Source organism: Balearica regulorum, chromosome 7, assembly GCF_011004875.1.
Source record: "Balearica regulorum gibbericeps isolate bBalReg1 chromosome 7, bBalReg1.pri, whole genome shotgun sequence".
NCBI classification, from domain to species: Eukaryota; Metazoa; Chordata; class Aves; order Gruiformes; family Gruidae; genus Balearica; species Balearica regulorum.
In genome coordinates, this window is record NC_046190.1 from 6,717,114 (window position 1) to 6,731,302 (window position 14,189).

Sequence of the window (14,189 nt, forward strand, 5' to 3'; positions counted from 1 at the left end):
GAACGAAAAAGCTCTGTGAGCTTCTCTGAACAGCTAAGTATTTTCCTCTATTATTTCTTTTTTCTTTTTATTTGATATTACACAAAAGCTAGGTTTTGCATCTCATGTTAGAAAAATAACTAACTCAAAAGAAAATGGAGGGTCTTGGCTTTTTCTGCTTGGGGCCTGTTACAGCAGGTGGTCTGCAAAAGGTTTCACATTCCTGGTGGTCTCAGAATAGGGCTGTAAAGTCAAACTTCTGGTCTCATTATGGGACTTTTTTGCCTAACATAGGACTTGGCCTGAATCCCACTACTCACTCAACACAGCGTGACCCTGCTGGGCAAATTTCAGTAGCAATCATCCAATTTAATAGCTAGGGCCTGCATCGCTCGACCATAATATTGCCTAATACAGGGATTTTCATGGGCTGGGGGAAAGCTTGTACAGAATTTGAAATCAATAAACAAAGGAGACTGCTGTCAATTAGTGTTAAAAAGAAGAGAGAAAGAGTAAATATTCAAACCTCCACACAGGTTTGTGGAGGTTCAAACCTCCTCCAGGCATTTTGTTCATGAAATCCTCGTACTGCCAGTCTGAGCCTAACTGGGAACGGGTCGCTGGCCCAGTGAAGGTATGCGGGGCAGCTCCAGCCTGCGAAAGCAACCCAAGTGTGGGTGCAAAGCACGCCTTTGCAAAAGGATTTGGGCATAGCAGTCGGGGATTGCTCAGAGAGGGAGCTTTAAAACAAAGCCAGTCCAACCACAAGCTTTTGCAGGACCAGTGTCACCTGCACTGCACGGGTGCTGGGAGGACACGGAGTTTCAGTGCTTGGTGCTGCTCCACAGGGCTTCGGGAGAATGAAATGACCCAGTGCGCTCAGTTCGTGCAGGCAGAGGTGTGCTGAGCAGCCAGCGCTGCTGGGAGAGGCTGGGAGAGGCTGCAGGCAGGGCCGCAGGGAAGGTTATCACACGGTGCCCTGGGGCTGGTGGCACTGGGAGGGGGGGGACAGTGATGTTTCCTTTAGCCTAGATGTTGTTACCGCTGTCAGCTCGAGCGGTACATCCTGAGGGCTGCTGCCAGGTGTGTGCAGGGCTCGCACAATGTGGGCTTGTTCTCCACAGCCCCTGGGTGCTGCTGGAACCAAAATGTGACGCCTACCGCTGCAATGAGGCGTGAGAAAAGAACAGGGCCTTGCTAACTCTCTCCAAACTGAGGACGGCTCTGTTTCTTCTGTCTGAAATTAAAACCACATGGAAGCAGACTTTTGTGGCTGTCTCCCAGAGGATTTCTGCGGCTTCCTAGAGGGATGACCATCATCCATCCCCTCTGAGCTGTGGACATCACACCTTCTGTGGCACTTCTGCAGTGGTGCCTCCCCCCAGACCAGCGCGTGACATTTCATCAGCGGCAGATGTCTCACTAAGAGATGCCAGGACAAACACACCCAGGCTACCTGAAACATCCTCCGGCTTGCCGGCCTTCAGCACAGCTGCACAGAGCGTTTGTCAGATGTGGCAGTTTCATGTCCCTTGATGGCTAAACCTTTCACCTGGGAAAATCTTGACCAGTGCTAGGAAGATCAGGTGGAAGTTGTGACCAGCAAAAACTTATTTGAATAGGACTTGATCCAACACTTTCTGTGCAGATTTGCTGCAGATACATGAAGTGACCACATGTCCTCTCCCAGACCCTTACCTTTACAACTTCAGTGCAATCCTCACATCTCCCTATCCTTCAGAGTACCTTCGCCACGGTACAAAAGAAAAATGTTTATTCCTGTTGGTATGCATCGTTTTGCTTTTGACTGTCAGTGTTAGCCAGGGAGCGAAGTCCCCTGAACACTCGCACTCAGCAGTGACCAATTCATCTTCCTCTCTGGTACGATTTAGCATTTTGGCTCATCAACACCCAACCCTGCTGCAGGCTCCCAACAAGAAACCCACTGAGAGACTTTTACACCATGAACAGCTTCTCCTGCTGGCACTACACAGGGCCAAGTGCTGCTGGATTGGGAAAGAGTGTCAGGTCCCCCAGAGCTGGGGAGCGTTGCTCAGTGTCCGAGTTAACTGATAGCTCACTGGAATAGAAAATGGAGCAGATTTGTTTCTTGGTGACCTCAACCAAGTCACTTCTATACCTTGTGCCTCTGTTTTACTATTTGAAAAACCAGGATAACAATCGGGATGCCCTTTGTAAATCACCCTGAAGTCTACTGATGAAAAGGCTTGGTAAGAGATAGACATTAATATTAGCACACTTCTCATCCTCTCTTGTCAGTCCATTAATCATCTTCCCTTTCCTCCCAGTGCCTCCCAGCACTGCAGGCTTCACCCACATCAAAAGGCATTACTCACAGCAGCTCAGCCGCTTGTGTGCTGACACGAAGCCAAGCTACGCCAGCACTGTCCCGGGGTGCCTGTCCTTCTCCCGGTCCGGTGGCTCACGCTCCCCGAGGCTGGGACCGACCCCGCGTGCAGCACTGCCCCTCCACGCCAACGATGCTGGGATGTTGACGGGGTCAGCCCCATCCGCTGCTCGCTCAGGTGCGTTAGGCACAAAATCACGTCCCAGGAAACAGTGATTTCTTGGGGTCGGGGAAGTCTCCTCTGTCAGGAGAGCGCTGCGAAGCACCCCAAAATATCACAAGAATTGACTTACCACCGAGTCAAGGAACCTAATGCAGCACTCGAGCTCGGGTCGAGTTTCACAGAACTGCCGAAAGAGAAGCCTTCCGATCGGCTGCTTTTCGCATATGCTGCAGTAATCTCTCTCTAGAGGCAATAAAGAGAAGAAGAAAAGCATGAAAATGAGAAGAGCTTTGCCTTTTGGGTTGATTAGGAGTTTAAAGCATTGCAAGTGAGTGCAGAACTATGACCCCAAATCAGAACTGCCGCCTTCTCCCCACCACCACGTTCAGGTATCCAAATACAAATATGATTAATGGCTTTAAGACTCAAACTCAATTTTATAGAGCTGATGTTTGTAAAAGTCCCACAAAAGCCATTCAGCTATTATGAAAAAATAATTTCACTTTTTTCTGTGGTGGAAATCTAGGCACTCTGCAAAGGTACCTCTCTGACTGGCAGTGTTTGTGGGAATGTGGGGAGCAAATTACAAGTCCTTGAAATGTGAGTCATACATTAAAGGGTAAGAGAAGCTGGAATTTGTGGAGACCTTTCCTGGATGCTTCCTAGATATGCACTAAAGTGCCCCTTATCTCTGGAAATGTTCAACCCACTCTACTAAACAATTATTGCAAACTATGTATTTTCAAAGATTTCAGAATGTCTGCTATGTACTCGCTGAGCATTAACGAATGGATGGAGCATATGGCATCTAGCTGGTTCCAGTTTCACACAGCGCTCCTTTACAGAAGTGTATTTCCCCTTAAGCGCCATGTTTAAATGCCATTCCCCTGTGCTGGTGCATCCAGAACCATCACCCCCACTAACGCAAAAGATCCTTTACCCATCACAGGGACTCTCTGCAGGAAAACATGGGAGAAGGGCAGGCATCGTTAACCGGCACTGCACTAGTACAAATGATGAGGGCTTTGGATATTTTTATGGCAAATTCCCCAGCCTGTTTGGAGCAGCAGTACTCGCTCAAGACACGTTATTCCTCTAGAAGCACACACATGTCAAACAACATACTGTGTTTCCTTGAGCGTTCCTCTCACCACCCTCCTCGCTGCCATATGGCACTTGCTGTTATTATGGAAACAACCAGCTTCTAAACACATAACATAGCACTGAAAACAGACATACGAAACCCACACAAGTTGTCAGTGCCTTGGTTACTTCTTTCTCAGGCCTGGAGTCGCTCCTGCAATGTCTTTTATTCCCCCTTCGCTTTGTCCCCCTGCACCCTTCAGCTCCGTCCACTCCAAGGAGAACATCTTCAGGCCTATGGCCGTGATGGAGCTCGCTCTGCCATGGAGGCACCCAGCCGAACGGCTCGCTCATCACAGGTCACGCCCTGTGGACCATGTTCCACAAACCCAGGATGTCTCTCCCGAGCGGAAGATGCTGTATGAGATGTTGGACTCGCTGACCTGTAGCTGGGTGGCAGGTGGGCAGGAGCACCCAAGGCTGCCTCTTGTAAGAGGAAGGAGGGTGCTTGCCCAGTGCTGTGCCTGTGTGCAGGTATGGCTGTACTTCAGGAACTGGCCTCTGGAGCACCTACAGAGACACGGGACTGTGCTTTTAATTCAGTATGGTCCTGCTCTGGTCTGGTCTTCAGAAGCAGCCTGGTACAATGTAACAGCACCATTTTGTGGCTGGTATTGCCAGTCCATTTTGGATCAGGGTATCACTTAAGCTATCCAGAAGATTGCAATGCTTTGATACCCTCTAGCAAATAAAATCGGATCAAAATCACTGTGTAAATCCTAACCTGACCATCAGTCCACCTAACTATCAGCAGCAAGCCCACGGCACTGGTTTGTTTGCATGAGCTGGAGCCTCCAGCATGGAACATCACGACACAGACACGTATGGCGAGAAAGCCAGCGGGCTCGCTTGGATGCTGAGAAGCCTTGGGGTGTCCTTGCATGTGGTACAAGCTTGTGCTGCTTGACCAGGCAGCTTTTTTTAGTGAGAAGGTAATTGCTGAAGAAATGTGCAGATATGCACAATGCTAAGGTAAGCAAAGGAGTTAGGAAAGAGCCTGAGTGGATCGAAACAGCAACTCGCAGTGTCCCAGAGGCCAGCACGAAGCCTGAGGTTGTGCAGCTCAGGTGAGCTCTCCTGGGAGGTGTGGGGGCTGAACTACATCTGTCTGATGCTGTTTTCTGCTACCTTGACTAACTAAGTCTTCTGAGGGTATGAATAAAATATACACCCTGAATATCGGTACCACCCAGCCTGCCTGGCTGCAGGACTCAATCCCTCCAGAAGCCCAAACTCACAGCAAACTTCCTCCTCTGAAACAAGCAGCACAAAAAAAATGCAACTGTCTGAATTTGTAAAACAGAATAAAACACAAAAGAATACATTAATCAGCTAGTTTGCCCTATATTTTCTCTTGTACAGCACTATTTGATGCACGGTGACAACGCTTGTTGTACAAAATGCAGTTAGTTTATCAAAGTTGTTATGATATGGTGACACTCACTGTAGCAGAGGATGCTCTTCTAACAAAAGGGCTAGTGAGATCAGCTAAATAAACATTCAAATTGCACATCCAATAACTGAACTTTATAGCATAGCAGGAAAAGAAAACAGGGAGCTAAACACTATTACATATGTGGATAAACAAAACATAAAGAAGACACGAGCACAGACTTCCTCCTACGGTACATAACTTGGCCAACACGTGAGAAGGGTGACCCGTTCGTAATGAGGAAAAAGGAAATACCAGAAATAATCTCTGAAAACACAAGAGCCAGAGCTGTTCCCTGGAGCCATCCACTCCTCGGTCATGTTCGTTTAAGTGCTGGATATACCAATACAGACAATAAATACATGATGCAACTGCTTTCATTCCTTGTAGGTGACACAAAATATTTTCTTAGGCCCAGATTTTGCCATTGGCCTCACTAAGTCAGCTAAAGGAGTCTCAACTAATTCTTGGGATGCATGGGACCTGGAGTGAACTAAGAAAGAAAAACACCTCACTCAGCTAAAGCAGAAAAAAGGAGCGGATAGTTTTATTACAGTAAGGAAAGCAGAAGTGTTTTAACAGCTCGCTGCACCCTGGAGAGCTGGCTGAAGCACCCCGAGCCGTGCTCACGAGCTGCTGCAGGAGAGGAGGGGATGGAGAGGAGCTGCCGCGGGAGGGGAGGGGATGGAGAGCCACCGGGTACCGCAGCCAGGGGCTCCCTTGGGCTGGGGCTAATCGTCCTGTCGCGCTCGGTCCGCCTGCCAGTAAAAATATCCATCCAGTTTCAAAAGTTTAAAAAATAGAAAGAATGATTTCCTGAGGAAATGGAAATGTTAAACACTTGGAAGTGAAACCATATGCTTATGATGATGATGAAGTGTAACTAAAACGGCTCTGAGAGATATCTTTGGTAGTCAGATCCTCTGACTTCAGTGCAATCTTGTTTAACACCTGCAAAGTCACCCAAAACGGGGGTGAAAAGCTGGGTGGCTCAAAGCCCTAGGAAAGCAGTCACTTCTCACTGATACCAAATCTTTATTTAGAAAATAGCATTGGCAAATATTGTGCGCATGCAAGTGAATTCTTTATCTTACTAACAGAGTAACGACACAGATTAATACAGAACAGACATTATATAAAATGCCATCATAAACATTCATAAGATAAAGACAAATAACATTTAGTCTAAATTCCACTGACTCATTTTTCCTTTTACTTCGTAGCTTATATATTGAAATACTACTTTAAAGAGCATCCGGTACATAGAACATACCAAAATATTTACACCTGCATACAGAAAATGCCATCACCATTCAAAGTCTATGGTCAAATTTTGTTCCCTGGCCCATACTCTGGTAAGGTTCTGAAAATATCTAAGCACGCACCTAGGAATAATAGTCCTATTAGTAAAATTTCATACTGATCAACATGTCATCAATGAAGTGCAAAACGCAAAACAAAACACAAGAAAGTTGCTGCAGAGAAAATCTTTCAAATAAAAGGGAAAAATTCTAATATTTTAACTAGATAAAAAACTCCCTATGCCTTGTGAATATTTTTTCATCTTAATTTCCCACTTAAATACCTAGCAATTTTTCTGGCTCAAAATACCACCTCAGCAATTTTGGAGAGAAACAGCGGTCTGCAGAGAGACCAGCTCCCCCCTCCTCTTTCCATTCGCCATCCATCTGTGGGTTTTGCTGGGTTAGCGAGCAGCTACAAAACTGGGTGGGGACTCTCGGCTGAAAACCGGTCTTTTCTGATGCTGTTCCATTCCGTGTAAACTGCAGGTGTCTAAGGGCTACTAATCCAACACCTGCAACCACCTGGTGAGGTTTCCTCCTGTAGGTGATGTGGGGAGGGATGAGCTCAGTTTAAATCTCCCCATTCAAGTTTACAAAAGTCAGGAACAACTTTTTGGCTTTTTGGTCATTATTGGTGTGGCCAATGATTGCACTTATGTACTATCAATTCAGTAGCATTTTATTTTCCTTTTTAACATATCAGAATCCCATGAGAAGATATCTGAAAGAAATGCACTGGAGAATCGCCAAGGAGACGTGCACCATGCTGCTGCACGGGAAAATTTGGACTTGGCATCTGGATCTCTGCTCTCCTTGGCATTAAATCACCTTGGATTAAAACTGAGTAAGATCCAAATGCAATGTAATTCTGCTGCATTAAAAAAAAAAAAAAAATCAAAAAACCTCTCCTTAACACCTGGAAACCCCAAAGTGGGTGTAGGAAGAATGAATTGTTCTTTTCCTGCTCGTGCTCAGTGACTCAATGACACAAGGCGAGAACTCATCTTCCCTTACTTTTTTTTTTTCCCCCCACTTTAAGGTGAATTAGAATCTTTCAAAGACACATTGTTTCAAGCCTATTATTTATCTGATGTTCTCTTCCTCTGGCCTGGTTTAGTCCAGAACAACAGAAAGCTCCCCAAACTCATGGAAGAAAGCATTCGAATACGAGGGAACCCTCAGAGGGGGCTAGTGGTCAGTTCGTAATGTAAGACTGTTGGCACACCAAAACTAAAACTCTTTTTCCAAGAGGCTGAGGCCCATCAAATCAATTCCCACCAGCCCTGGGATGGATGGAAACTTCAGCTAGAGATGTCCCAAAATTGCACACCTGCCTCCTCATTCAAATTTTGGGCAGGATGCTGCTAAAAGAAATCTTAACCACCCAGCCCAATGGGTGGTTAAAAACCCAAATGGGATTTTTTGCCCATCTCTGCTTTCTACATGTAAGCTGTCTTACACAGGGTACACAATGAAAAGGAGGACAAAAGCAGGAACTAAAAGCAAGATTAAAAAATATGCGGCATGACTGAACTAAACACTCTCTCACAGCCCATCGTACAGTGTGCACTTGTAGCAATTTCCTTCTTTTTGTCAGGGAAAAAAAAAAAAAAACAAAGCCTTTAAAATGTACAGAATTGTTTTGTGTCCAGTCAGGACACTAATGGAAAACAAATTGCATCTTTAAACACTGAATAACCCCATTTAGAGCTATGCTAATATAAATACATTTTTCATTTAAAACCAGCAAGTCTAACACTACTGCTTATAAATACGTCCTATAATTTACTGCTGCTCTTCTCCAGCCGAAAGTGGAATTACCACTGTCTACGTATAAACTTAATAAACAGTACATACTAAACTGCCTAGTCTTTGAGGCTGATGAAAGTTGCTTCTTATCAAAGGATCCTTTGTGGATGCTTTAAAAGGATTTAAATTGCTTTGATTGCATTATTAACAGTGTCTGTGTTGCTCTTGTATTTCAGAATAATCTGGAAAGCTGGAACATTAGCTCTTGCCTTCTACAAAAGACAGTTTTCCATCTCCAATAAATACGCTTCAATACAAAAGATAATCCTTGTGTTCAAAAGCAAGATCCTGAGATTGGCCACATTAACACTTCTGCAGACCCACTTATTACCTTCTGATTTTTTCGATGGCCTTCAGTACTGGAGACGTCACGGCCAGTCAGAACTTCATAAACCTTGCAGGGAACCCAGGTACTTGCGGTACAAAAAAAATACCAGGTTTCCTTCTTTGAGAAACTGAAAATATGGGCCCGTTTCTGATGAAGAAACATGGATATTGCTGTTTAAACTGTAGAACCTGGCCAAGCACATGTGCAGTAAGGTGGTGAGGAATCTCCTTTTCATGGTGACTACTTGGGAATGTTGCAGGAATGGGAGGAAGCAACAGAAGGGACATTTCTTGTCCTTTTTGCCTGTTGGGGTTTTTTTAGGGGGGGGGAGTTTGTTTTGTTTGTTTTTTTGTTGTTTTGAAGTGTGTTTTTTTTTAATAAGGAAACCTGGTTTTGAGATGCTGAGGACTCTCCATTTGCCCTGAATCCAGCAATGCATTTAAAAAGTGAGGCAAGCCAGATGGTTAGAGAATACAAGACAGGAATAAAACCGCCTCATTTCAGTTCATTCAAAAATTCCCAGGAACTGTGGCAGTAAGTCATGTTATAAAAGCCTAATACAAGCATCTAGGCTCCCGTGAGAATTCAGTTACCAGTACAACTAATATTCTGCGTCCTGCAGACCTCAGTGGCACGCTGTATTTATAAAATGGGGCTAATAGCACTGCTCTACCTCAAAGCAGCGTGGCCAGAATAACTATATTAAAGTATGTGAGCCCAAAGTGCTACTGGATAGCCCTGTGGCTCCTTGCTATTTACTTGCAATGCAAACCCCCAGAGCGGAAATTTAGTCCAAGAGAGCACAGCAGAGTCTTTTTATACATTAACCGCTATACTGCTCCATAACTTCACCTGGCACTTCACCGAGATTAAAAATGACGACGTAGCCCCTGTCTTGAAGAGTGTTTATCTTGGCAGGGCCAGAGCTCTGCAGGTGCAGGACAGAAACTCTGAAGCCAAGGGCTGCGATGAAGTTGTGTTGCTGGTGGCAAAAGCGCGCTCCCTCTAACAATAAATATTTCATCTGTTTTCTTTATTTTTAATAAAATATGGAAATCGTTACAACTTATGACGGGATAATGGGTTGATAGACTCCTTATTTTAAACAGCAGCTCGTCCTGCTCTGCAGTTAAAACCAGCATTTAAATCACTGTAGAAAGCTCTAGACCTTACATATGAAGCCCTGGGGAAGAACACATTCTTTGGCCTCGGTTGTTTTTTTCCCCTTGAATTTAGGATTTTCTACAAAAAACTTGGAGACTTACTTTGGCACTGGCTATCCAAGTTTAATTAATTAAAAATACAAATGCAATCAAGCTTACTTGAGACAATGGAATTACCCCAAACTGGTTTTAAGTCCTGCCAACTTAATTTTCTCTGCTTGTCAGCTGTCTCTTTTAAAACAAACAAAATTTAATCTCCTGATCATCGAACATCTAATGTAATTATTCAGATGCAGACAGTGTTTGCTTTGTATAACTTTTCTTATTTCCACTCTTTTCATGGTATTAGGCTACAGGGATAAACTCCACACATCACAGCAGCATTACACCGAAGATGGAAACAGTCCAAACCCTAGAGTTGGACTAATACAGAAAAAATGTTTGGAGAATATTGTAACAAATTCGCAGTTAAATACACTTCGGTGATATATATGGATCTTGTCATTTGTTTTTTGAAAGAAGTGGTACTGAAGCTTTGCTCATGGAATTTTATTTGAAAGTCAAATCCCACAAACAGTTGCATAAATATGTTTGCACGAGTACTTGAACCAGAACGCGTATGTGGCTTTGTTGATTTTGGACAAAGATTTTGGCAGGAGGGATAACAACCCACCCACCCCTTTTGTAGCAGCAGCAGGAGGATCAAATGAGATCCTGTGAGCTCAATATAGTCACCGCACACAAAAACACGAGTGAGGTCCAGAGCCTGGGGAGGGACCATCAGCTGTCTGAGGGGAGACATTTGGTCACCCAGCCTTGTGCCAGGAGCACAGGCAAATGGCGAAGAGCGAATGCTCTGCCCCGAGACTGGGCTATTTGCCAGTAGAAGACAAATTCTCATCCTAACAAAATCTGGGTTACTCTGCCGAGTTATTTCAGCCCTCCTCCAACATTTCTGGTATCTTCTAAAAGTTACTCGTTCGGGCAACTGCATCCTTTCCACCTGGGTCACTGCTCAAGCCCTGGCTTCAAAAGCAGACTGCAGATACTGCAGGGTAAAGAGTAGGTTTAGCTTGAGAAGATGGAGCTTGCCATTAATGTTTGAGCCTCTTTAAATCATGGTACGGGGTGCTGGGAAAGACAAGAAATAATTGTTACAAATAATGAAGGCGATCTTTAAGCTTGCTGAAATGGATGGAAAGATTCCCATCAATTCAAGTGGGTCTTCGATCAAGCCTAGTTTTCCCACCTCTGTTGGGCACAATTTACATGAGTAAAAAACTCGCTCTGTCTCTCAGCTGCACAGTCAACATCAGCATGACAGTGGAAATACATACACCATGATTAATCGTCAGGAAACCCGGATTGTGAATGTGCAACGGGAATATTTTTAAATCTTTTTTTTAACTGAAATTATTAGGTACCATGTTCTTAAACACATCCTTTCTTTTGCATTTGGCTACCAGTTATAATAATAGTGCATAGAAAGGGAACGAAAAGCAAAAAAGAGCAGGGAGACAGACTGACTGACTGATAAGACAGATGGACAGGTATGCTACACTTCCAGCTGAAAAATTCAAATGACTAGTAGTAAGCTGGTTACCATTCCCATAAATTACACTTGAAAAGCACATCAGTGCCTTTGATGAGGTTTCCTGAGCACAGTGTTTGAACTGTTGTCTTTATGGCTAGTCACAAAGCTATTCAGGGCATGGTGGACTTCCAAACTACGTCACATTGATCACGGAAGATGCACCATCACCAAAATTTCCCAGCACTTGAATGTGGTGCTTCTTCTGCAGCCCCAGGGGAAGAGCTGCCCACACCATAACAGTGACCACCACCCAGACTAGAAAAGGAGTTTGTCTTTATCTTCCTAAATTACTTTCAACAATGTCTCTGCATCAAGGCCAGAAGAATGGAAAAAATCCCTCAAAGAAATATGAAAGCTCACCTCAGAAGTGCTCTGGGAAATTTGGGGAACAAAGACTTGGTTGTTCTCATTTTGTTCTGCTTTGGATTGGGATAACAGAACTGGATGATTTGTCCTCAAAGAAGGTAGCTACTGAGATTTTTTTTTTTTTTATTTGGGACTTTTATGTCCAGTCCTAAAGATTTTAACTGAAATACCAAACTTATTTTCTGTCTAGTGCTGCTATTTAGACTCCTGCCTGGTGATATTCTGAGTAATATGTGCTGAAAGAAAATTTCAGTAAAAGTTGTAATTTGAATGTTTAAGGTTATGAAATCTACAGAACTGTTGCTGTTGTACATTGCACAAAATAAACATCTCGATTCCAGGAAACTAAAAGAGACATCTTGTGAATCGCTTTCTTAAGGCGAAAAGACTTCTGCAAAACTACTCTTTGACTTCTAAACTAGCCTGGGTAGAAACTGAAGCAGCCGTTAAGACTAAACTTTTACCAGGTCAATAAAATGGCACAATGCATATAGCCACCAGCATAGTCACTCTGCGAAGGCATATTTAACCAGCATACATTGCTGACAGGCACATAATAAAACTATTCACAGGGATTACTAACTCTGCATGCCATTCAATAGTCACTGCAAGTTCTAAATATCTCAGCCATTTTATTAGTGTATTAGTGATTCCTTTAACAAAATACTAGATGCTATTAGTTGTTATTTCATCGATAAATTTACTTTTTTTTTTTTTTTCTTTCAATTTTTCTCCTGGTGTTTGGAAACCCAAAACTTCAAGTACAACAAAACTCCAAAATCATACTCTGGTAAGTTATGTTTTCTAAGTGTTTGTCAATCAGAACCTTTAAAAAAATTGCAAAATAAGCTCAACCATCAACCAAAATAATCAAAGAAATACTAATACACTGAAAAAAAAAAAATCGATCCTCAACAATTTGAAGGGTTATCACTGACCTTTGACAACACTGCTAAATTACCACTTCAGTGGATCTTTTGCCCAAGTACAAGCGGTCTACTTGTGCTAACAGACACTGACTTTGACTTGGTTTATATTCACGTGCTGATTTGACTGCCTGTGGAGTGACAGCCCCTCTGAGTGGGGGTGAAGGAGCTGAGCTGCTGAGTAAAATTGATATGAATAGTGGAAAAGAGATTTTTAAAGAAGTCATTTAGAAACCCCAAATACACTAAAAGGAACTTGTGCAAGAGGGGGATTGCCAAAGGAAAGTATTTTTTTCCTCCTTCTTGACAGAAGTCTGCAGTAGCAAGGATCTCTTCATACCAAATTATTGAGATGGATGTAGATAGCGTAGTGGCTCTTGTCCAGACACAAGAACCATGAACAGTCTTATTCAGGTCTACCAAAAGGAAAATACATTTTTAGAGAGTATTTCCTCTTCATTCTTATGAGAACTGGGTTGTCATAGGGAAACTAAGTGAGCACTTTTGTAATCTTAAAGGTTATTCTTATGTTTGTGGTTTTTTTCATTTTATCTCTCTTCATTTTTTCTGTTATGTCTTGGCTTAGTTTCAGACTGTAATATGAATAATGTCTTACCCTTATGAAGTGTTTTTTTCCTTGTAACACTTTGTTTCCTAAATTTCAACATACAACCATAAATGTTCAGCAACACAAAATAATGGTGATCAAATCTGCAAAACAAGAAGCCCAGACTACCACCTCCAAATTAACAAGAACTTCAATTAGGGCTGCCTACCTCATAATTAGTGCTGTGGTATTTAGATGCTGAAGACATATTTAGACATTTTACTTCTCACTTGGAAGATGATACTTCAACATCCCTTTATCCTACATGTTAGATCTGAAGAAACACATACTAACTGAGATCCTAAAGCATGTCCAAAGTGTTCTCCAGCACCCTTCCAGCCAAGTGCTGACCCACTCAGACATTGCTTCGCTCAAGGATATCAACAGGAGGTCTGCAAACACTGCTTGGTAAAATAAGCAGAGTATTAAAAAACCCACTGAAATCTAATCCAGTTATCTCATAAACTTCTATACCAGGCCAACATGGCCAGGAATAGCACTGGTGTGGTAAGAGCAGCATCACAACTAGATGTCATTAGTCCTTTGAGAAACCTCTTCCCAAGTTATTCTGGTCAAGAATGTTGAGAGAGGTGGGGTGAAAATAAGCATGGGTTTATTTCTACCTGTGGGAACTCTGCAACAGCTCACGCTGCCTTTTATCACACTACCTTCTCTCTGTGTGAAGCATCAGCTCTGCATCCATAAATGTGACATGATACTCAGAAATAAAGTGCTCTTAGGACCCTTTTCCTGAGGAAAAGGATGACTTATGGGGCAGCCATTTCAATTCTGGTTGCCCTTTTCAATTCTACCACAGAAAAGAGTAGCCTCTTGTGCTTGTACCTTCATGCTGACCTCCAGAATGGGTAGGGGAGATGCTGTATATGGCTTTTTGGTGCTTCGATGTTCAGAGCAATCTGTCGGTTCACCAGCAACATTCAGTGGCCCATCTGCATAGCTAGAGTGCTCCTGTTAGTGGTGAGTGCAACAGTTGCTGGGAGGAGTTC

General features: G+C 43.4%; 2 protein-coding genes across 6 annotated transcripts in view; both read right to left on the reverse strand.

The window, feature by feature from the left end:
* The window catches only part of BAG3 (BAG cochaperone 3), a 260,283-nt gene that overhangs the window by 171,093 nt on the left and 75,001 nt on the right, over window positions 1-14,189 (reverse strand). The gene's annotated exons all lie outside the window — the stretch shown is intronic.
* Window positions 1-14,189, reverse strand: part of GRK5 (G protein-coupled receptor kinase 5) — a 170,384-nt gene that overhangs the window by 61,048 nt on the left and 95,147 nt on the right. For 4 of the 5 annotated variants that reach the window (XM_075757768.1, XM_075757769.1, XM_075757767.1 and 1 more), the window contains one exon: window positions 2,641-2,753. The exons of the other annotated variant lie outside the window; for it this stretch is intronic. In XM_075757768.1, coding sequence (XP_075613883.1) covers window positions 2,641-2,753 — 113 coding nt within the window. The remainder of the gene's footprint in view (window positions 1-2,640; window positions 2,754-14,189) is intronic. 5 annotated transcript variants of the gene reach the window in all.